Below are 24,777 nucleotides of genomic sequence, written 5' to 3' on the forward strand. Positions count from 1 at the left end.
TAAAAATACTCCTTTGAAGTGAATTAAAAAAGAAAGATTATTTTCTTTTAGAACTTAAATAATTTTATCTATCCATGTGTAATGACTGTTTTTCATAACTTTAAAGTACAGTTTTATTTCTTTATCTTTACAATACCAGATGTTGTGGGAAACCAGTGGCTTCAGAAAGATGCTTTGTTTTTGTAAAGTGTATTACTTCTAAAGAAACACAGTAAAAGTAGTCAGGAAAAGAAAAGCTTAACAGGATCAAAGAAGCAGCATTGTGTTCTGGCCATCTCTTGTGACTTATTCTTTTCTTAACTGTTTTAGGAAGAAAAAGAACAACTCTTGCAGTATAAGAGCACAGTAGCAGGCCTTGTGGGGAGAGCAAAGGCAATAATTCAGCTGAAGCCAAGGAACCCTGACTGTATACTCAAAACATCCATCCCAATTAAAGCCATCTGTGACTATAGGCAAATCGAGGTTAGAAACTTGAATTTCCTCAAGTCACTTACAGACGTGAGAATTCAGCTAAAGTTTCATTAATTACCGTGTTCCTGGAGAACTCTGGGCTCTAAATTTCTTCCACCCTAGTAAACAAGAGCAAATCCTTGTGTGGAACATTGTTTTTGTTGTTCCATTGCTTATTTGTTGACACCATTTGCAGAAGTGCTTTCTAAAAGTACTTTGTAATGTTTAGCTCATTAAATTATTCTGCTTTTCTGTTAATACTAGATAACTATTTACAAAGATGATGAATGTGTATTAGCAAACAACTCCCATCGTGGTAAATGGAAAGTCATTAGCCCAAGTGGTAATGAGGCCATGGTTCCATCTGTATGCTTTACAGTCCCTCCACCAAACAAAGAAGCAATAGATACAGCCAACAGGTAAGGGCAAAACAAATACTTTTTCTTTCAGAATCCTTTTATATGAATCTTGGGTTAAAATAGTTTCTAACTTTTTTTTCCCTTCATGTGTTGCTGCAGTCTGAAGTTGGAGTCTTTTTGTGTTTCAGGATTGAACAGCAATTTCAGAATGTTCTGGCTCTTTGGCATGAGTCACATGTAAACATGAAGAGTGTGGTGTCCTGGCATTACCTGACAAATGAAATTGAAGCTGTTCGAGCTGGCAATGTTGCCTCGGTATGTGCTATGTCTAGGAAGGGCCTCTTAACTGTTTGCTGGGAAGTCATAGGCTATACTTCCCAGAAATGTTGTAGAATGAGCAACGTTTTGCAGCAATACTTATTTTCCTTGAGGGCATAGCTGTCACTAGCCGTGCTAGTTACCACAGTACAATGTTCTACCTTGATCTGAGCAGACTTTACACAGATACGTTTAAGGAAGGATCAGAGAGTTAAAGAGGTAGTATCATGAAAACTACCTGCAGCCTGATTGTGCTAATCTCTCTGTTGTCAGCAGAGGGAGAGGATCTCTTGAAAGCAATAAACAGAGACTAAATCTGAATTTTGTTCTGCAAGAGTCTGCCATTCTGCCTTTATGCTGAGAATATCTGGGGAGATTGGCTTCATTTGGCTAATGTTTATCTTCTTGAAAACTTCCATTATTTCCTAATGCTGTGACTTCTTACTAACAACGGAACAACTGTGAAGTGACATTTAGTCTTAAAAGCTGAAGGCAATGGAACACTCATTCCTCTGTAATACATTTCTTCGTTCTCATCCATGTCTATAACTTGAAATGTTAAATAGCTGGTTACAATCCATTTGTCAGATATGAAATAGTGGTGTGGATGACAATACTGTTCTTTCTGGCTGAAACCGTGTGTGAGATCACTGAATTACCCAATGCGAGATGTATAGCATAACACTATTTAACATAATATTTAATATTATCCAGCATTAGTGTGTATCTGTTTACAAACTGTTGCAGTAATATTTGCAATACCCAAAATGACATTTTCACTCACAATTTCCCACTCTTGTTATTGGAAAGAAGGAATCTGAGCTAATTCTTGAAGTGTCTCTACTTGAATGACTCTTGCTGGCTGCTCATTTCTTGCTATGAGGCATTAGGTGGAGAAATAGTGTCTGTAGGAGAGTTGGCTTAATACAGTCTATTACTGGCGTTAAAGATGCAGAAGGATTTTCTAGGGATTGTAAACTATCACCTGTCATGTGGACACCAGCTTAGAAACAGAAACCTTTCAGAACCTCAGTTCTTTGACTTACTGACTTAATAGTTGGTCAATATTGTTCATTGACAAAAAGTGTTAAAGGGACTGTGTGAATTGATGTTTTGGTGCTGACCATGCCTCGGATTTATAATCTTTTGCAGATAAAGACAATGCTGCCAGGTGAACATCAACAGGTTCTAAGCAACTTGCAGTCCCGATTTGATGACTTTGTGGAAGATAGCCAGGAGTCCAAAATCTTCACAAGCTCTGATACAGCACAGCTGGAAAGAGATGTTGATGTTTGCAAACAATACTATCAAGAGCTTCTGAAATCTGCAGAAAGAGGTGAAACTTTGCTGAGAATGATAGAAAGATGCCCTCACGAGAGAGAGTGTACTTCTTGATAAAATTTCTCTCTAAGTATAAGCTCAATTACTTGTTTTATCATTTTGATATTGTTATACCTCAGTTCTTCTGAACAGTCATCATTTTAACAATGTACACAATTACATTGTACAGAAGCTCAAAGTTTTTTTAAACTTTATTATCTATTGAACAATGTAAAAATATGAATGTATTAATATATGGAGCCTACAATTTATTATGTGCACTACAGCTCACTGTTTAGTCACACCTTCCTTGTTTCTGAATGTTAGGAATGCAACTTGGTTACTTTCTTGAATTAAAAACAGAATTAGATTTTTTTTTTTCACACAGTTAAGTCAAGAAAAATATCCTAGATATTTTCCTAACTCCACATAAGGCAAGTAGTTACTGCCCTGTTGACTCTGTTTTTGAATACAATCAGAACAGAAAGCTTAAAATAGCTGTTCTTACTAACTGTCAAGTAGCAATAACTTAAAGAAATGCAGTAGTGCAAAGCTGATTACTGCACTAGCATAGTTCACTATGCAAAGGAAAGATGTGTTGCCTTATGTGTCAGAAAGAGGGGATTTAAAAAAAAGAAAAAAGCCCTAGAGGTTTGCTGTAGTACTGTGCCTGATAATCATCTGACTGAAAGAACCAGTCACTGAATTTAGCACTGTCTGTACAGGGGAGATGCCTGTGCCTGGGATGAATTGTCAAAGACATACACTAGTTTTTCGTGTCTGAGGAGGTGATCTAATATTAACTAAAATGTAAGAGTTCCTAAAATTTGCCTGATAGCCAGAATGCCAATGGAATCACATGGAATTTCAGCCAGTCATGAAAAGAATGTACAATGTTGACTTTATAAAATGTTTCATGAGAAGAAATGGCAAAAATGATGTGATGGCTTTCTTTGCTAACATGTGCTTTGTTTCTTTCAACAGAGGAGCAGGAAGAATCTATTTACAATTTGTACATCTCTGAAGTCAGAAATATCAGACTACAGTTGGAGAGTTGTGAGGAGCGGTTAATACGGCAGATCCGAACCCCAATGGAAAGGGATGATGTACATGAAAGTATGTTAAGGATATCAGAGCAAGAGGTGAGCCTTTCACACAGGTGGTTTTACTTAGCAAGAGAGGCTTTTTTTAAAGAAACAAATACATCCAGACATTTTGAGTGTAGCCAGGAAGGTTTGCAGTGCACCTTGAAAAGACAAGAGACAAAGATGAAGCTTGTGTTTGTGAGGGGAAGAAAAAAGATGACAATAAATGGTGACTCCCTGTTAGTTTCTCTCTTGTGCATACGTTCCTGTTAAAAAAAAAAATTAATGGTGTCCACTAGAAAGAACCAATTGAAAGTAGACCTGTACTGATAATGATATGTAGAGTATACATCAGATTGATGTAGTATAATCATAGAATGATAGGGTTGGAAGGGACTTTTAGAGATCATCTAGTCCAACCCCCCTGCAGAAGCAGGTCAACCTAGATCAGGTCACAGGAACATGTCCAGGTGGATCTTGAAGACCTCCAAGGAAGGAGTCTCCACAACCTCCCTGGGCAGCCTGTGCCAGGGCTCCCTCACCTGAACAGTGAAATAGTTTTTTCTTATGTTTAAATGGAACTTGTTGTGTTCCAGCTTCATCCCATTACCCCTTGTCCTGTTGCTAGTTACAACAGAAAAAAGGGCTGTCCCAACCTCCTGACTCGCACCATTTAGATATTGGTAAATATTAATGAGATCCCCTCACAGTCTCCTCCAGACTAAACAGCCCCAGTTCCCACAGCCTTTCCTCGTAAGGAAGATAAAGACATTGTCTATCACTTTTCATTTTATAGAAACTGAAGAAAGAACTGGATCGACTGAAAGATGATTTGGGAGTCATCACAGACAAATGTGAAGAATTTTTCAGTCAAGCTGCTGGTTCACCTTCAGTCCCCACTCTGCGCTCTGAGCTCAATGTTGTTATTCAGAACATGAACCAAGTTTATTCCATGTCTTCTATCTACATAGATAAGTATGTAATGGGCCATCTCCCTTCACATGTTTCTCTTCAACAATATTCTCTTCAAAATAAGGAAACTAGTATGAATAATACTGACCAAGGAAAAGAGAGTTAACATGTTAACATTGTATAAAGGGTGACAGGAAAATTCTGGAAAACATGAGTGTGTTGAGTGTTGTTGCTGATGGTTCAGTTAACAGGGGGTTACTGTTTTTCAGATTAAAAACTGTAAATTTGGTGCTGAAGAACACCCAAGGAGCAGAAACATTAGTAAAACTCTATGAAACTAAGTTGTGTGAAGAAGAGGCAGTAACAGCTGACAAAACCAATATTGAAAATCTGATGGGGACCTTAAAGGTAAAAGTTGTCTGGTGGCTTTTCGTGGGGAAGTAAAAGTAGATTAAGAAAACTATCTGTCTTAAAACACTTATTTTAGTTTTTCTATACTGTGTAGTGTATTGAAAGTTCTCTTGTGTATTTGGAATAAAGTCTATATTAGGATTGGCAGAAAAAGATGACAGCTTTGGAGCATTAGAAATTGGATAGTTTGCATGCACATTATTATTGTGTGCATATTCTAAAATAATATGCATACCTACTATTAGAAAGTGCCTTAAAGTATCTGAACTTGCAAGTGACACTTGTTAATTCTGGGTAAGGCTTGGGTTTTTTTTTTTCTCTCTTAAAAAAGTAACATATGCTTAAAATAACATAAATATACTGCTACATAAATGTGACCACAGTGGCATTCCTGCTACTAATCAGAGTTTCCTTGGAGGTTTGACAAATCCCTTTGAAAAAGCTTAAGACTGAAGTTCAGCATTTTTTGTGTGCTGTATATACCTCATTTTAATATTGCAAGTGATGAATAATACTTTTCTGTAAGATGGAATGATTGGCATCTATCTAATGATTTTTTTTGGAAACGAGTTATAAGCATGTTAATTTGCTATCTGTGTTTTGATCTATGTGTTGCAGGGGATGCTGTTACTTAGAATTATTTTGTAGTTCATAGATAATTAGCTGCTTCAGACCCACTGTGGTGCCATTTCAGTGTTTTAGCAACTGGAAGTAAAATACTTAAACGTTTTTCATTTATTCATTTTATGGATGTTAAATAATCAGTTTTAAAGTAGTGTCACATTTTCAGAGTTAATCACAATTGATCATTTATCACATGACAGCAATGGAGATCTGAAGTAGATGAGAAGAGACGTGTGTTCCATGCCTTAGAGGATGAACTGCAGAAGGCAAAGATGATCAGTGATCAGATGTTTAAAATGCACAAGGAACGTGATCTTGACTTTGACTGGTATAAAGAAAAAGTTGATCAGTTAGCCGAGAGGTGGCAAAACATTCATTCTCAAATTGAAAATAGGTTTGTATAACTTTTTATTACTATCTGTTTATGTTTTGTGCTGGTTTTGTTGTTTCTGAGGAAAAATGATCAGAAATTAATGTTAAAATAGGTCATAATAGTTTTCTGACCTGTGACCTGCTAATAGCAAGGACTCTTACCTTTTCTGTGCGATAGACATCATTGTCTTACTTCTCCACAGGAAATGACTGTGACTGTTGAGCACCAAAATATTAGCAAGATATAGAAACTTTATTTTCTTACAACTTAGTGAGACACAGTAGAAATAATTTGTCTTTTTTTCTTTTGGGAAAAAAAAAACCCTGCAGAAATGACTTGCTGTCCCATGTAAATACCATCTGCTCCTCTACGTAATTAGTTCTGACAGGCTAAACTAATGAGCTGATTCATCAGTTATGGCTGGATTCATGTTAACTTGCTTTTAATGACTCAAATGCTAAGTCTGGAAGTCCTTAGCTTCTATTGACTTCTGTGATAATTTTGTCACAGTAACTTCTGGTGAAGTGTCAGTATTTTCTTAAGGTGTGCAACTGGTTTCAGCCTCAATATCCAGTTGAGATGTGGCTCTAAATTCAGACCTTCATTGTTACTATCATGATGGTATTGGGGAATATTACACAAATACATATGCCTACAAAGATGTGCAGATACAGCAGAACACGCCTACCTGTAATTCTGAAGGAGCTGTCTGGACATGACATTCCTGGAAAGATCTTTTCTGTCCTTATCTACAGTTCCTTTTCCATGTGTACAGGACCCACAATTGTACAGACTGAAGGAAGAAGTATGGGCAAATTATGGAAGTCTATACTACACAGCCTGAATTTATTTCCTTTAAAATGTACTTTAGTTTGCCATTATAGATAACCTGAACAAGAGCATCAAAGTGCTGTTGATTTAAAAGTTCAGTCAACAACCTTTAACATTTTTGTCCTCTTTTTCTAAGGGGTGAATATCCATTCAGACACAGTACTGAAGTTATTCACTTAAAATTGTGTATTTTAGTTCTCCGTTTAACATTGTCCATCTTCCTTTTAACTTTCAGCCAAAGGTGACTCATTAAAAGCTTATTGCAGAATGGCTAGCTTTAAATCCACCTCAAATTTTTCATCATTTGATGGTGTGACATAATTTAAATGATAAAATAGTAGTTTTATGATTTGCTGAAGGATCCTTATTTCCTCAGACAGCAAACATGACCCACATACTCTCCTCACAGGACTGTGTCCTGAGTAGAATGTGCTGAAAAATGACTGTTAATACATAGTGGCTTCTAGTGTAAATAGGACAGATTGTGGTAGTTGCAGCATGGAGCTGTAGACAAGCTGCTTTCTGCAAATGTTCATTCTGCTGCTTCCTAACAACTTGACACTGGTGAACATTATACAAATAGTATGTACAAATATTTGCTACAGTTATCATGATCCTTTCTCTTTTTCATGCTTAAGTATGAAACCTGAGCAATATGGTTTTCTTTGCTTGCTTTTTTCAGTCTCTTTTTTGGGATCGTAAGAACAATACTAGAGTGATTCAAAGTATTTATTCCAAGCCAAACAATAAAAAGTCATTTAATAAGTTTGTTTATCTTGCAGTCTTTTGGATTGGTCATGTTTATATGATCTTTAAAGTAACAGTATAAGGATCATGAAAGAAAAACTGTCAGTATTCTCATTAGTATGGAAACCATTTTCAATCTTTTCAAGTCAAAAACATATTTTAAAAATCGACTTATGGGATCAATTGCTTTTGCATATTAGAATATTTAAAGGCTTTAGTTTTAGTGTAACTAATTTAGTGGGATGCACAGAAGGTGTGATGAAATGCTGCTCAACTCCAGCACAACATAGCACATTCCTCCCTGATTCACATAGGTCACATTTGAAATACTAACACATCTTAATGTCAGAATTAATTGCTGTTGTGAGCTGTCCCTCTTGCTCAGGGTTTTCTGTGTTTATGGAGTTTCAAGCAGGTTAGCTCACTAATGGGAATATATGCAGAGTTTTGTCTTTAGCAGAGTCTCTTGTGGGTTTCATTTATGACAAATGAAAAGGCTTCATTGAGATGGAAATTATGGTGTTTGAAAAGTTAATTTACTGTTTAGTTACCATTTACTGTTTGACTATTTTTATAGCATGGACTAGGAACTTAGGCATCCAAAGCCTATAAAGCTGGATTTGGCTTCGTGTTGTATGTTTTATCTTTAATATTAATTTTCTCTTCTTTGATTTATCTTGTAAAATAAAATCAGGTTGCGTGACTTAGAAGGTATTAATAAATCTCTGAAGTATTACAAAGATACTTACAATTCTTTGGACACTTGGATTCAACAAGTGGAAGATACTCAGCAAAAGATTCAAGAACTCCATCCAGAAAACAGCAAAGCATTGGCTAAACAGCTGAACCAACATAAGGTACGAAAGAGGTCTCACTATAGGAAAGCACTGCTGTAATGACTAAAGAACTAAAATATCAGTTTAACCCAGCAGTGTCAGTCTTATATCTTGATATGAGGTGCTTATATCCCCTCAGCCCTTACTGTAAAATTCCAAGTCATCACCAGCTTTTATAGTTTTATGTTTATAATGCAGATAATATGAGTTTATCACTTACAGACTATTACCATTTTATAGACCAGATTGTTTGGGTTTTCAAATCTGCAAGAAGAATGAAGTCTGAAATTCTGAACTCTCCTTATTCAGTACTACTGTTGATATTTATGGACATAGAAATACTTTCATGGAAGCAGAACTAAATGCAACATCTGTCTCCTGCAAGAAGAAAATGCAAGTTAAATAAGAGACAGAGTAAAAAATTATATGCACAAAATGATATAGTTCTGATGTTGTTTTAAGTGAACTTATCAGCTATTAAACCTGGCAGGGTTTTTTTCAGTGCTTCTGTGCTGTAACCCAGGACATAAGCTTGTGTGCACATGGAAATCAGCATATTATGTAAATTTCATCATGTTAGATAAAGTAGAAATGCTAATAACAGTATCAATAAAAATAACTTTTTACAATTAAGATGTCAATTAATATTTTACAGATGCTGATTTCTGAGATTGAAATGAAACAAAGCAAAATAGATGAATGCCAGAAGTATTCAGAACAATACTCATCTGCAGTGAAGGTAAAGAAAAACATTATATTTAGAGTTGGGTTTTTTTTTTGTATCAGTGTCACATGGAATACCAATCATTTTGACCGTTTTCTCTTTTTACAGGACTATGAGTTGCAGACTATGACCTACAGAGCTATGGTTGACTCCCAACAAAAGTCTCCGGTGAAGCGCCGAAGAATGCAAAGCTCATCAGACTTCATTATTCAAGAGGTAAATGGATTTCTTATGGCAGGAAGACATGGTTTTTTGCATCTTTGCTTAAAACAAAGTTAACACAAGAGTGGGATTTTAATGATTAACTAGTGTTAACCCAAGGAAGATTGTTTTTTCTCTATAGATGTATGATGTGGTAAATATTCTCTTAGTCAATATGCAGTATTTAGATAAAAAGACAGTATATTGCTTGTTATGAAAAGCTACATGGAAAATGCACCTCAGTAAAACTGTTCAGAACTACTTCTGGGCTGGATCTTGATCACAGTAAACTATGGGAGTGTATATCTTTGCTGTGATAGAATCATAGAATCTTAGAATGGTAGGAAGGGACCTTTAGAAATCATCTAGTCCAACCCCCCTGCACCAAATCGGAACGCTTTGACAGGTGCAAGGTAAGTCAGCCTCATTTGGGCAGGAAAAATAAAGCTCTCCCTGCTAGTTGTTAGAGAAGAATAGTGACTGGCAATGTTTGTGCCTCTTATAACCTGTTCTTACACAGGAAAGAATGTCACTGTGAAGTCAAAACATTGTCTTCTGTTTCTTCTTCTGATGGTTTTCCTAACATATCTTTAGCATTTATTTGTGCAAGTGCACTCTATTGATGGCTTTCAACCTTGGAATCAAAATTAGGACTTTGAATTCCACAATTAGGATTTTGAAATTAAAATTGGGGTAGATTCTAGAGTAGTGTTCATCACTTCTTTGAAGCTTAATAGGAATGTTTCCTTGTATCTCCACCTCCATCTGCCACTGGCCTTTGTTTCTCTGCAGTTCATGGATTTACGGACTCGTTACACTGCCTTAGTGACCTTGATGACCCAATACATTAAGTTTGCAGGTGACTCTCTGAAAAGACTGGAAGAGGAAGAGGTAAGTCATCACCTGGCAGCCAACCAAGCAAAAAGAACAAAAAGCTATACACTTGTTGGAATTTAGCAGTATATAAGAAAGATTAAAATTTCTTATATCCTGCACTTTATGCAGGAACGTAGGACTGTTATATTATCATTCAGATAAGCAAAATCAAATATCATCCATACATTTTACCAATTCTCCCATCTGGAATAATCATATGATTCGGTAAATTTGGATGGAGATATGCCTATGTACATTTTAGTACTTCAATATTTTAGGGCTTGATCTTTTGGATAAATGCAGACATTAAGATGAGGTTAAACTTAGTGTGTAGATACCATTGATATGTAGGATGCAGGACTTAATATTCCATAGTATGCATTCTGGTACACTTAGCAACATATAAGGGAGTTCTTTAAACAGGGAGATGTCCTTTTAACTAATTTCTTAAGTATCTTTGACATGTTTAGATTTCTTTTTACCTTCCTACTGTATTGATTCTTTGGGATCAAACAGCATTTTATTTATGTGTAGTGTTGAATATTTTTAATAAGAGTGAGTTACTGAAACTGAGCAAACAAATTACTCAAAATACATGCTCAGTGTAGAATCCATCTTCCAAATAATTGAGGGGAAAAAACCTGTTTTTAAAATCTTCACTGTTTGTTGAAATGTTTCTCTCTTAAAGAGATTATTTAGTAATTCTTTAAGGACCACAGTGTTTTAGTATAATCTATATAGTGCATATTTCTAGAATAATGCTGTATTAAATGTAGTCCTATAATTAATTGTGCACATACTCAGTGTAGTCCTATCTAAATTACATGAAATTGGAGAACACTCTTGTAAGGGTATAAATTTTAATGTTATTACAGAAAAAATAGAGTTCTTAAATGAATGTTACGTAATTCTGGTGCTGACTCTGTCTTTATTGGCTTTTCTTGCTTTTCAATACCTCTGGACAAACTGTAGCACTAACAGCATGTATCTTTGTGCATTAAGAAGTGGTGGAGCATACCGATAGAAATATATAATGTTTCTTGATAAGTAGGCATTATAACTGAGGATTTAGTGTGGCTAGTAGTGATAGCAGTATCAGGATAAAAAGTCAAACAAAGAACAAGAATTGAAGCAAGAATCAAGAAAGCTGTGAACAGGTTCACAATAGGCTTCTCATTCTTCAGGCACAAATGGATAATTTTTTTGGTTTTAGTCTGCTCTGAATCTCCAGGAGTGCTATTTTGGAAGTCAGACATCTCTCATCTTCCATCCTCCTCCACCTTTCAGCAGCCTTCTAAATCTTTGAAAGCTTGTTTAAAGATAACCTAAGTAGATTTTCAGTTTCAAAATATTTTGATGGTTTTTTTCTTTGTAATCAGGGTAACAAATCAGTAAACAAATAATCCTTTTCAAAGGGGAGAAATGATACTTTTTTTTCTGGTATCAGACTTCTGAAGTCTGTGATTGTTCCAAGATTTTCTTCCATGCAAATCCTTCCTCCTTACTCCTTGTAACGGCATTAAAAATGCACAGAATATGAGGAATAACAAAAAAGATACTTTCTGTGATATCTCAGTTTAATCAATATGCTGTCGTGCTCAGAGCTTACCAGAAGAGAGTGAACTCCAGCAACCTGTGAAGTCAGCTGAAGTCTTTCAACGTTTGGGATGTAATGAAGCTGTTGAATTCAGAGAGGAAAACACACCTAACGAAAACCTGGTGGAATATTTGCAAAAAGATAACTCTTTCAGTAAACCCAAACACACCAAAAATAAATTGGAGATTGCCAGAAGAAAATTACACATAGATAGATATGACACAATTAAAACTGATGGAACACTAAAGCAATTCTTAAATTTCAGTGGTCAAGAAAGTAGCATTTGTGGCAACAGAGAAAATAAGGAACATACAGAGCAAGATAATTTAATGGGGTTTGGTAACCAAAGTAAAGAAGAAGGAAATGCCAAAAAAGATAGCTTTGTTTCAGCTGGGATCTGTGAATGTGGAACTAATGATCCTGGTGATATGTTAAATGAGCAAATTGTCAATGGAGAGACACAGAAAACAGAGGGAGTATCAAAGAAGTTGCCTAAAGTGGAAAGGATACACCAAACCACAGGAAAAAAAAAATCAAGAAAGGCAGGGAGTGATGTTTCAACAAAAGAAGAATGTGAGATGCAATTGGAAACTGATTTTGAGCTAACAATGAAGAAAGAAATTACTCCAAAAACTGGAAAGCGTGCCCTGAATATCAACCCTGAATATCAGTGCCCTGAATATCAGTGGCAACATTTTTTACCAAGAACTCATTATGCAGGTCAGCATGAAGAACATTGCTTTACAGGAAGTGGTATCCATAATACTTTAAACTCTGAAGACAGAGAGTTTCAAATGTGTGGTGAAAAAGGTGACTCTCTCTCAGGTGTAAAGGCTTCAATACCTTTGGTGGAAGGTGCATCATTTTCCAGAGAGCTGGCAGCACACAATGAAAGTGAAAAAACAAAGCTAAATTTGCAGTATGTGAGCAATCCAGGCATTTCTGGTAGTGTTGAAAGGGATAAGAACAAACTGCACAGAGCATCTCTGAATGAAAGTTACTTTACAGCAGGAAAGGAAATCATAGAAAAATCAAATTTAAGTCTAAATGAGATCAAGGGTACAATGCAAGAAAGTGTATCTATTTCTTCAGGAAATATTTCAGAGAATCATTATGCATCCAAAGAATCTGAATCTGATCCATTAGGCTTTGAAATGTCACCTGTGGAGAGTGATCCAGCTTTAGGCACAGAATTGTTAGGAGATGCCAGTGATTTAAATGCAAAAAAAGCCCTCTCAGACATTATTTCTGGAGAGGATTATTTTCAGTTATCAGAACTGGATTATGGATTAACAAAAAGCCATTTGAGTCACAAGGAGAAAGTAAGTGAGAAGAAAATATTACAGGGTAAAGTTCATGGTTTAGAAAATATAAATATAAGCAGGGAGAAGCGGAGTGGAGAAGGCAAGTTAGAACAGGGTTTGTTGCTAGTTGCAGAAACGGATAGTAGAGATAAGGGTCATAGCACAAAAGTACCTGGAAAAAACACTCAACTCCAGAAAACATTCTGTGAAAAAACAGGGGAAAAAGCCTCACTTGAAAAGAAACAGAAGAAAAAAGATAGAGGCAATGATAATGAAGAGAAAAGCAGCACAGCTCTTATTAAGGTACCAGAGTTTTTGTGCAATGCAAGTGAAACAGTTAATTTAAGAATGATTCTACACCAATCTAAATCAACATTTGAATCTCAAAATATGTCAAGTGATTTAAAGTTGATTGAACATAATTTAAACAATGAATGTGCTAATGATGTATTAATTAGAGTGCACTTTGAGATGCTAAAATTTTTTAAGTTCTTATAAATTTCTTTTTATGTTTGTTTTGTGTTACTGTTTAATTGTCATCCTTTTCTCCACCCAGCTGATACTCGGCCATGTCAATTAGAAATAATGAAAACTAAGAAGATACAGTTTTATGACTGTATTTTTAGTTCTTTTTCAAACATGAGATTTTGTGTCTATGGGAGCATAAATGTCTGATAAGAAACCGGTTTAAATGTTTTGTATCCGTTGGGGTCTGTTCAAAATTTTGACACGGGAAATTTGGAGAGGAACTGCAGAAGCTGCCTTTGCATTAGCCTTTTAGGAAATAAGTTTTATATATTGTCTGAAAAAAATAAGTAAATCTGTTAAATTTGAACTATATCAACATTTGGTTGAATTTAAAACGCTGCTGTAATTACTCTTCATACTATGTTTGTATGACCATAGGAAAACAGGTGTGTTTTTACCTCATTTTAGTTCACAATTGGTAACTAATGCCATAGTAGTGCTAATGAAGACAAGGTATGTATGATTTCAACCATGTTACTACTGGTGATGGATACATCATTATGTATACTTATAAGAGTTTCCCTTGATGTGCTGACCTACAGAGACTACTAGCTGACTGGTTTTCACCAGGATTTTCTAAATTGCCATGTTTATACTTACAACACTGTCTACACTGCAGAGTAGCTGTGCTCTTACCAGTCCCCCAGCTGAGCCAGTGGAGACGTTGGGACTGTGGAGCATGCTGCAGAGCATACCTGTACTGGGATTTAGCTACTTCTCTTTCTGGAGCTGATGCATCTGATCTCTCTCTAGATACTGTTTCTTTTCTTGGAGGGCATTTACAAACTTCTGTTATTTTTGCTTGCAAGCATGAAATCTGTCTTTGGTGTCCTGCTGAACTGATCCAGAAACAGTAGGCCATTTTCTCCTTGGGAATTCTTGCATATGGTGTTTGACTCACTGTTTGCTTTACCTATTTGTTTGGAGAAAAAGCATATGCAAGTTGTTTGATGCTGCTTACTGCTAAGAGACATCTGACTGAAGTGAGAGGCTTCAGGATTTCTTCGCTTTGTGGATGTCTTTCTGAAGGGCTTCATATTTGGCTAATGAAGCCTTCAAGATAAGGTGATGGTGGTGGGAACTGCTCGTCCTACTTTCTGGATGTACCATATATATATGAGTAAGTATTTTCCATTCTGCAATTCAAAGAGCCTAAGATAGTTTGTGTGCAATATTACAAGAAAACCCCAATATGTCTCATTCTTTTGCAGATTTTAAAGAATAAGGAAGCATCAGCACGTGAGGCATTTTCAGATCTAATGGCTCAGCAGAATAGCACAATCAATGAGAACAAAAAACTCATGGGAAAGGTAAAAACACTAGAGGAGATGTTGGAGGATATGAAGAAACAGAAATTGCAAGTGGAACAGGAGCTCCCTAAAGTGAGGGACGCTGCAGAAAAAGAGCGGAGGAGACAGCAAAAAGAAATGGAAGAGATCTGTCTTCAGAAGAGCAAAGCTGAACAAGAGGCAAAGCAGTGTCGTATAGATCTAGAGAGCATTGAGAAAGAGAAAGTAGATGCACAGCACGAGTTGGAGTGTGTAAGGCAGCTCATTATTCAGGCAGAGACTCAAAGAAGTGTACTAGAAGGAAACCTCCGTGCTTTTCGAACTCAAGTAGAAGAAAGCACCTTTACCAGAAGAAACCTTGAAGAGCATCTAAGAAGAAAAGATCTTCATGATTTAGAACAACAGAAAAAAACCTTAATACAGGAGCTGAAGAAAAAAACAGAAGGAGAAGAGAAACTTATGAAACTGATAAAGCAAATGGAACAAAATCTTGAATTTAAAGGGAACCTATCAGAAATAAAGCTGCAAGGAAGAGAAAAAACTGAAGGCAGATACTCTGTAACTAGAGAAACTTGCCTACCAACTTTTGCAGCTGGGCAAGACAGCCAGTGTAGGACTGATTCCGAAAATACAAGTTTCCAGAAGAAACAAGAAGCCAGAAAAGTAGAACAGCTTAAACAGAAGATTGATGAGCTAACCCTTGCTAACAAAAAAGCTGACAAAACTATTAAAGACCTGAAATACGAACTGAATGAAATTGAGCTTCAGAAATCATCAACAGAAGAAAAGTCTTGTTTATTAAAAGAAAAACTAGATAATGTCAATAGTGAACTTAAATGCCTAAAAATTAAATTGGAGGAAAAAGAACAAGTGGAGAAAGGATATTTGCAGCAGTTGAAAGAACTGGACAAGCAGCTACACAGAACCACAGGTAAAGCTGAAGAGGTAATGCAAGAAGCTATAGATCTTAAGAAAATCAACATGAACTATCAGGAGGAGCTGAAATCTATTCATCAAGAAAAGACACAGCTAAAAAGAGAAGTAGAGGAATTAACTAGATCACAGACAAAAACTGAAACCACTATTAAACATTTGAATTCACAAATAAATTCTCTTCAAAAAGAGAAGCTGGCAGCGGAACACCGAACACAGTCTTGCAAAGGAGAAGCAAATAATCTTCAAGACCAATATAGGAAAATTCAAGAACAGTTGGTTCAAAAAACAAAAGTAGAGAAGGAAAACCAGCAGGAAATTCAATTGCTAAAGAATGAATTAGCCAAAAGTAATCAGATGTCAGAAACATTGAAACGAAAGATAGAGGACCTTAATAAATGTAACAGTGAAACAAAACTACTGATGAAGCAAATTCAGTCTGAATCAGAGAAGATTACTTTGGAAAAACAAAGTATTCAGAGGAAAAACGATGCCTTAAAAGCCTTAGCAGATGGTTTCAAAGAGCAACTGCGCACAACAAATGAGCAATTGCACAAGCAAACAATAATTGAGCAAGAATTCATATGTAAAATCAAAAACTTAGAAGTTGATCTGGCAAAAACAAAGGACTTAGCTAGCGAGTATAAACAAAAATGTGAGAAGCAAGCTGCTTCCACCCTAACTATTGACCGGGAGGTTAAAAACCTAAATGCTCAAATGAATACTCTAACAATGGAGAAGAGAATGAATGAGCAGAAGATAGAACTGCAACAAGCTCATATCCAAGAACTAAGTAGTAAATTAAAAAAATTACAGGATGAACTCCATCAGAAGACTCTGGATGAACAAATGGCACGCAAGAAGATGGTTCTGTTTCAGGAGGAATCCATTAAGTTTAAGCATTCTGCAGAGGAGTTTAGGAAAAAAGTTGAAAAATTGCTGGAATCCCATAGCATCACTGAAAAGGACATTTCTGGCATAAAACTAGAATGTGTTGCTCTTCAGCAGGAAAAGCATATGGCTGAGGAAAACATCATGTTGTACAAGATGCAAATGGAAGATCTGCAAGAAAGGCTTAGAAAATGTCATGAACAGCTACAGCAAGGGAAGCAAGCTGAAATGGACTATCACCAACAGTGCAGGAAACTTGAGGAAGAGTTGGAAGTGCAGAAACGCACAGTTGAGAGCTTGAAACAGAAGGTGAATCTGCAGTCTAGGGATAGTGAACACAGGTTTCTTTTGTTTCAGAATGAAGTTCATCAAAATAATACATTCCAAGATTCTGGATTTAAATTGAGCTGTGAGAGAAGAGGGAATGATTTCAGTTACCCAAGTGACATTGCACCTAGAGAATGTCAACAGCTTCCTCCACATGCAAAACCTAGCTCACCTTTGTTAAGGCAGAAACATGAGAGATCAAGTTTTAAATCTGATCAAATAGAAGGAAATACATTGTACGTGAGTGCTGATGATACAATACCGAGAGAGGTACAGTTCCAGGTATCAAGAATAAACCAGTCACTGGCAGAAGATTCAAACCCACAGTCTTTTACAGAATTTGTTTCTCAAATGAGTACACAGTTCCAGATAACTTTTGATAAAGCAAGCCAAATCTCTGGAATATCTGAAAGGGACAAACTGAGAAACAGGAACCTTCACAGTTCCAGACAAACTATTAGACATGGAGAAGATATGAAACATGAATTAGAAGTGGTAAAAGTGCATCCCTTGGAGGTACACACTGTGTTTTATGAAGGTTTGCCTTCCTAGTGCTGGTTTCTGCTAGTCTATCTGGTTTAGTTATGCATTATCACTATTCTTCATTCTCTCCAGTGTTTCTTACGTTCCTACCTTGGTGAAGGGAACCCCTTCGTTCATATATGACACAAAAATCTTTTCATTAGACCTTTGTAGCAGGTTTGTTAATATCTGAGAAACATTGTTTTAAAAGTTTGTGTTGGAAATGGGAATCCACATACACTGTTGTATCATTATTGGTCAAAATAATCTTTAGTTGTTTGTCACCTTGTCAACTTAGTGATCTCAAGGGTTACTCTTGCTTAGTCATACTCCTGTTATTGAATAAATATTTGAAATGGCAAATGCACTTCAAAACTCTAGCTATCTCTATTTCTCTGCTCTCCAGTGCTGGTAGCAGTTCTCCTTTCTGACTTCCATTCAACTTCTCCCTTTTGTGTCTCTGGTGGTGGATTTAGAAGTGAATTATGTACAGCATAGTTCTGCAGATGTATTTCTCACTGTGTCAAAAAATTCCTGTTTACAGATAGTGAAGAACAAGCAGTATGACATGCATGTTGAAGTCACAACATTAAACCAAGAAAATGACAAGACTTGTGGTAACGAAGAGAGAATGTTTGAGGGATACAAAGCATCCGAAGGGTTTAGGAAAGAAGACTTTGCAAAGATGAGCTCTTTCTTAGGGGAAGAGATTTTGGATACTGTTGATGATGATACTCAGTTGGAATATTTTACAGAAGAATATGACAATATTAAATTCCAAGGTCTCCGACGGGATGTCACTGCCAGACAGTTGACTGAAGTTAAACTTCTAGACAGGCTTACGGTCGAGCAGATCCTTTCAGGACAGAAAACTGTTGATGAGGTTCAGAAATGTCTTGAAAAGTTTTTAACTAAACCTACAGCTATAGCTGGGCTGTACCTTGAATCCACCAAAGAGATACTTTCTTTTGCTTCAGCAGCAAAGAGAAGAATCATAGGAAAAGCATTGGCATTAGCATTTTTAGAAGCCCAAGCAGCTACTGGTTTTATCATTGATCCCACAACGGGTCACACATTCTCTGTAGATGATTCAGTTATTAGAGGTCTTGCAGAAAATGAATTCAGGATTAGACTACTTGAGGCAGAGAAAGCTGTCTTGGGCTATTGCTGTTCTGGGAAAGTGATCTCTGTGTATCAGGCTATGGAAGCTCGACTCTTAGAAAGACAAAAAGGTAAAAATATCCTTGAGGCTCAAATTGCAAGTGGGGGGGTCATTGATCCTGTAAGAAGTGTCCGTGTTCCTCCAGAAACAGCTGTGCAGCTTGGCTTGCTTAATAACACTATTCTAAAATTTCTACATGAACCTTCTAGTAATGCAAAGTGTTTTCACAATCCAAACAACAGGAAAGTGATGTACTACTGTGATTTGCTGAAAATGTGTTTGTTCAGTGTAAGCAGTAAGTGCTTTCTGCTTCCAGTTGGTGAAAGGAAAATAAGCAGCCCATCAGCAGAGAAAAGTCATAGAATTTCTGTAGTAGATGTCGAAACAGGAGCTGAAATGACTTCATATGAGGGTTATATAAAAAATTCTATTGATAAAGCTACGTATCTTGAGCTTTCAAAACGGGAATTTGATTGGAAGGAGTCAACATTTTTTGACTCTGATGGCAATTCTTTTCTTTTGCTTACAGATCTTAAAACTGGTGTACAGTTTAATATTGAGGAGACCTTAAATCAGGGTAGAATTAGCAGAGCATTAGTCAATAAATATAAGGAGGGTTTAATGACAGTTAATGAGTTTGGTGATATTTTAGCTAGCAGTTCACAGCCAAATAGAGATTTAAACAGTCCCATTGCAGGATTCTGGCTTTCTGAAACCAATGAAAGAATTCCAGTCTTAAAAGCCTCACGCAAAAACTTGGTAGATAGAGTTACTGCCCTTCGATGTCTTGAAGCTCAGGTTAGTACAGGAGGCATAATTGATCCATTTACGGGGAAAAAGTACAGTGTTTCAGAAGCTTTGCAAAGGGAGCTAATCGATGATGTTTGTGCCAAGCAAATCCAGCAGTGTGAACTGATCTTTACTGGGATCATTCACCCTGTAAGGAACACGGTTATGTCGGCAGTTGAAGCTATGCATTTAAATGCCATAGACAAAGAAATGGGCATGCGCTGCCTGGAGTATCAGTACTTGACTGGTGGCTTGATAGAGCCAAAATCTCATTCCAGATTAACAATGGAAGATGCAATTAAGAGTGGTATTATTGATGCTGTCACAGCTACAAAGATGAAAGATGAACAGCTATATGGTAAAGTTTTAACGTGCCCCAAAACAAAGAACAAGTTAACCTACAAAGAAGCTTTAGAGAGAGCTGTTTTCGATTGCCACACTGGGCTGCGATTGTTAGAAGCAGCTCAGCCCATGAAAACAGGAATTTCCAGTCTTTACTATAATTCGTGAAGGGACAAAGATATTCTTACTCATTTTGGGGCCTGCTTTAAAACCCATTCAAGTCAAGGAAAAGACCTATGATGGCTCTTATGAAAAATCATAAATGGTGTTTTCCAGCATACTCATGAGTCACTGTGAAAGTAATTAGTACAAACCACTAATTAGTATAAACCACAGAAATTAGGTATTACTTGTTACAAAGTTGAAATTTATGGATGAGCTTAGGCAAATTTATCATTTCAAAAGGCAGGCTATGTGTTCAGTCTTTACCTGAAGGCCTTGTTTGACATTATCTTCATGTAGGTAGTGTAAATCAGAAGTTTTACTGAGGCTGATGAAGTTAACGTTAGTGCGACATGGGTGGATTTAGGTGAGACGAATCAGATTCTTATGTTAAAAATTGAAAGGGGTTGCCCATTTTGTGAACGAAGACAGTGCAGAATTTGATATGACCTAGTACTTCAATATTACAGTTTACAGATATAATTTATTTCACAAGGATGTCAATAAAGTATACAAAGGTTAAATCTACAATCTGCTAAACACATCTGCATAAGTATTTTTTTTTTGCACTGATACTTCATTAATTTTAATGGGATACATCATAGAATTACATATCCTTATTTTTTCTCTCACTTGAGATAACATTCTTTTTTAGAATTGTTTTCACGCTCTAATAAATAAATGAATTACAAGTAAATGTAATTTTTTTTATAAATCCATTGAAGGAAAATGTCTTCATTTTTACTTCTGAATGGATTGAGCACGTTTCTAAGTGCTGATAAATTTCAAACTACTAACAGGTTGTACTACTAGAAAAAGAAGTATGTTTTCCCGTGCAGAAATGTCTTGGTATTTTACTTTTCCTTTTCTTGTTTCTGTAGACATGAAAGCAGTGTATTCTTCCTAACTGTAATTGAGTAATCCATGTGTACAGATTGCAAAATACAGATACCCTGTGCCAACTGTACATATCCACACCTGAGGGTAATGCAAAGGCAGCAACTCAAAGATACACAAATGGTGTTTAGAATTTTTCTGCTGAGTAATAGCTGGGAAACTATAAGTTTTCTTAGTATCCATCATTTTATAGTGAATGTACATGTGTATGAATAATCATAATTACAAATGATTTGAGGAATTACTTTGTTAATGTCTATAATTATATGACATTTTTATTCGTACATCAAAGTGTCATAGTAATGCATGTGCTGATAAATAAAAGGAAATTATTTTATGTTGCTGTGATAATATTGCCATTGTGGTAGAATTGTGTTTCTGTGGACTTTTATGTTAAATAGTCCAACAATTTACATTTACATGTTTTTTACAATTCATGATGCTTATCAGAAATTAATGGAAGAGGAAAAGAAGGAACATGTTGAGAAAGCTGGGGATTTACTGAAATGGGTGTCAAACCTCAGCAAGACACTCAGCAAAGAAGAAGGAGAAAAGACTGAAAAGACAGATTTGCCTAAACAGCAGGTACATACATGTCTTTTGGTGAAACACCACTTCCTCTTTTTTTGTGTTGATTGGAAAGACAAAATACTCCATAAATACTTTTTTTTCCCCCTCTAAATCACCATCCACATTTATTAAAGATGTAATTTCACATTTGGTTGGGTAAGTGAACATCAAATATTCATTTCTGGACACAAACACATTCTTTGAGGAAAAGTGCAAGCTCCTTTCTACAGGCCTCGTGTGTGGTGTGTTCTGACAGTGCAAAATGTCAGTTTAGAGAAACTAGACCTCATAGACCATAACTCTGCCTTTGTAGAGGGACGGTACATCCTTGCAGGACAGCACTTTGTAGGCTTGTTCAGTGAATAATTCAGGTAACTTCTATCCTGGCAGCAGGAAGGAGAGAGCTGGCAGGAGGGGCCTGAGGGCCAGCTTTCTTTTAATTTCCTTTTTAAAAGCGTTATTTTGAGGGATCCTCTTATGGGATAGCCAAAACTGCCATTGTGGGGAATACAGTAGGTGGTCACTGAGCCCTCTTTATTACACTAGTCCATAGGCTACTGGAGTGGCAAATCTTACTGCTTTTGTGTTTAACAGGCCCTTTGTTGTGTACATTTGTAACTGGCCATAAATTTACATCTGTGAAGTTTGCTATGAGTTCTGACAGGTCCGCTGCTAGACTTGTCCCTTAGAATAGCTGAGAGACACCTAAGAAGACTGATTAGGTGAAGGTCTGCCTGTACACAGCAACAGAGGGGTTGAGCAGTATCTTCTCCACATCTGTCAATACAGGGCTGGATGTGTGATCACACCCCCATGATTTCGGCCTTCCTGCCAGCCTGTTCCCGCTGTTTTGTTTTGATCACGTGTGCTGATGCTGGGTGGAGCCCAAGGAGCACCATGTGTGTAAATCAGCCTTGCTGTTGGACAGATCAGCAGACCTGCAGTCCCAGCTCATTGCTTGTTCAAAGAGGACAATGTTAGTTCTGTTACTGCATTTGTCCCTATTTCTATAGGAGGAAGTAAGTAGTGATTTGAGCGTATTCAGGGACAAATCACTGATAGTTAGGATCGGGATTTGCAAACACATTCAACACTGGTCTTTTTCTGTCCTCATTAATGACAACAGTGCAAACCTTTGTTAACATTGAGCCAGTGCTCAAATGCTGAGAGCATCTCAGCTTACCACAGCAACTATGGCTGGCATCTTCCTTGTCCAGACTGGGCCCTCAGCAAGTAACCTGTGACTTAGCTGCCTCAGCTTCCCCCAACCTGTTGGAGTTGAGCATTTAGTGAGAGGGTTTCCTTCCACTGTGAAACAGCCCAATGAGGCAGTGTCACCTTCCAGGAGTGCCTAGTTTTGTGTGTCTGCTGACTAGCCCAGGTTCCTTGACAAATTTTATAGAAACCTGTAGACTAGTCAGTGATTTGATAGCTAATATTTGCTGAAATACATTTCACATAGTAGTTTGGCGTTGCTGTGGGGGGTAGCCATGGATGAGTGCAGAAGCTGATGTCAGTGGTGCCAGGGTACATGTAGCAGCCGCAGTAATGCCAGTTCCCTGAGCAAAGTGCGGCTCATGGACCTACCTGCTCCCTTGTCCTGCTCATGTCACCTTCTTGTATAGCACATACAGTGCTTGCTCTCTTCATTTCTGTCCAAGTGACACAAGTGGTGGGGTTGTGGCTCACTGGTGGTGATTGCAAAGAGGGCCTCTGTTCAGGACCATGTTCAGGTCCTTTGACACAGTGCAGACAGGGACATGTCTGCAGGTTATGTCCAGACTCGGGTGAATGCAGAGCCCAAGGACCTTGTTTGAATTCTTTTATCATCGACATTGAACATATATTGGGCTTGCTGATGAAGTCTTAGTCTTTGATACTTAACCTTCTGTCCAGAATGAGTGCTTTTGCTGAAGACACTGCAGGCGCTTTCTCAGTTTAAAATCAAATTCTTGCAAATTCCTCTGCCAGAACAAGTGTCTTAGTGAGGATGACACAGAAATGATAGCAGGGAGAGTATTAATAAGAAATTATTTTTTTTCCAAGTGTCTGATAGCTGCATTCTTCTTCATTTTGGATTTTCATGAGGATTTGTGGCCTTCTGTTATGTTTTTTATAAAGTTATCTGTCATCTTGATGGGCTACTTCTTGAATGTGACCATTGTACACATGTCTTCAGACAGCTACTTTAAACTGTGCCAAATATACTAAGTGATTTTAAATGATTGTTTAATCTTCATTCAAATAACATTTATAATTCTTTTTGTTTCACCCAATAGTTTTCTAATACAGACTATTTTACTAAAAGGCATAGCGCAATGACTTAACCCTACATAAATGATAAATTATACAATTCCATAGTAAACATGTTTGGTTTTATGTATGTGCATAATTCAGTCTTGAACACAGGGTGTTTATTTTTCAGATTTCTCTGGATGAAGTGTCAACCAAGAAAGAACAAATAGCTGAAGCTCTGCAGACCACTCAGTCATTTTTAGCTAAGCACAGTGACAAGTATGCTATTTTAAATTTTTGATGTCAGTTAATTGAACCTGTACATATTGTTTCCTTAAGAAGAAGTCGTATCCTCATTTTACAGTTAGAATTACATCTAACATACAAATATGTTAGATTTTTAATATTATAATTTTATCTTCCCATTGGGGGAAGTTTGATGCAATTTTGTTTATTTCAAGAATTTGGCTAGATTTACATACCTCTGTTCAGCTTAAAAAACAGTGGATAGTCATTTTCATTTGAAGTCAAAATAATTAACAAATTAGTGGTAAACTAGTACTTGAACTATATCGCACAAGTTTGTTTCATCTGTGCCTGAAGTCAGAGTGTTGAAGAGATTAAATAGGCTGAGATATCTTATGACTCCTTGCCTGCTATGTTACCTGTCTTGACTGATAATCAGTAGACAAAGGCACATGCAAATGTTAAATGCTTTAGTGATAATTCAGCATGAATTCTAGATTAATGTAGCTTCTTTTCCTGAATGATTACAAGAAGACTGTAGTTTTCTCCAACATCCTTGTAATTAGGCTACATTTTTTTCAGACTACTTTTACCAATTTGCAGCCCTGCCTTTTCTTTTTAAGGAAACATAAGCAGATCACTCCATGCAGATTACAAATTACTCAGAGACTTCCTTCTTCTATTTTTCTATTTTCTTGATAGATTGACAGAAGAGGAGAGAAATGAAATGGAAAAGCAAGTCAGATCCCTCCAGGAGAGCTACAGCTTGTTATCCAGTGAAGCTTTAAAGCAAGTGCAGGAAGCACAAGGTCTGAGTGATGAAAAGACAGAAGAAAAGGTAACAAAACTGAAACCTGAATTTCAGTCTCTTTTGAGATTTAATGCATGGTTTTGGAACTACACATGATTAGTAAAA

The 24,777-nt window shown here is 36.7% G+C and overlaps 1 protein-coding gene across 20 annotated transcripts in view; it reads left to right on the forward strand.

Moving 5' to 3' along the window:
• Nucleotides 1-24,777, forward strand: part of DST (dystonin) — a 308,980-nt gene that overhangs the window by 165,982 nt on the left and 118,221 nt on the right. For 11 of the 20 annotated variants that reach the window (XM_061989537.1, XM_061989540.1, XM_061989538.1 and 8 more), the window contains 16 exons: nucleotides 310-462; nucleotides 715-869; nucleotides 998-1,124; nucleotides 2,280-2,463; nucleotides 3,432-3,589; nucleotides 4,329-4,507; nucleotides 4,714-4,852; nucleotides 5,680-5,873; nucleotides 8,125-8,287; nucleotides 8,922-9,005; nucleotides 9,099-9,206; nucleotides 9,984-10,082; nucleotides 11,670-13,271; nucleotides 21,261-21,395; nucleotides 23,806-23,894; nucleotides 24,564-24,699. In XM_061989537.1, coding sequence (XP_061845521.1) covers nucleotides 310-462; nucleotides 715-869; nucleotides 998-1,124; nucleotides 2,280-2,463; nucleotides 3,432-3,589; nucleotides 4,329-4,507; nucleotides 4,714-4,852; nucleotides 5,680-5,873; nucleotides 8,125-8,287; nucleotides 8,922-9,005; nucleotides 9,099-9,206; nucleotides 9,984-10,082; nucleotides 11,670-13,271; nucleotides 21,261-21,395; nucleotides 23,806-23,894; nucleotides 24,564-24,699 — 3,705 coding nt within the window. The remainder of the gene's footprint in view (nucleotides 1-309; nucleotides 463-714; nucleotides 870-997; nucleotides 1,125-2,279; nucleotides 2,464-3,431; nucleotides 3,590-4,328; nucleotides 4,508-4,713; nucleotides 4,853-5,679; nucleotides 5,874-8,124; nucleotides 8,288-8,921; nucleotides 9,006-9,098; nucleotides 9,207-9,983; nucleotides 10,083-11,669; nucleotides 13,272-21,260; nucleotides 21,396-23,805; nucleotides 23,895-24,563; nucleotides 24,700-24,777) is intronic. The other 9 variants (XM_061989556.1, XM_061989548.1, XM_061989558.1 and 6 more) reach the window with 1 other exon arrangement.

The sequence above is a fragment of the Colius striatus genome, chromosome 2 (genome assembly GCF_028858725.1).
Source record: "Colius striatus isolate bColStr4 chromosome 2, bColStr4.1.hap1, whole genome shotgun sequence".
NCBI classification, from domain to species: domain Eukaryota; kingdom Metazoa; phylum Chordata; class Aves; order Coliiformes; family Coliidae; genus Colius; species Colius striatus.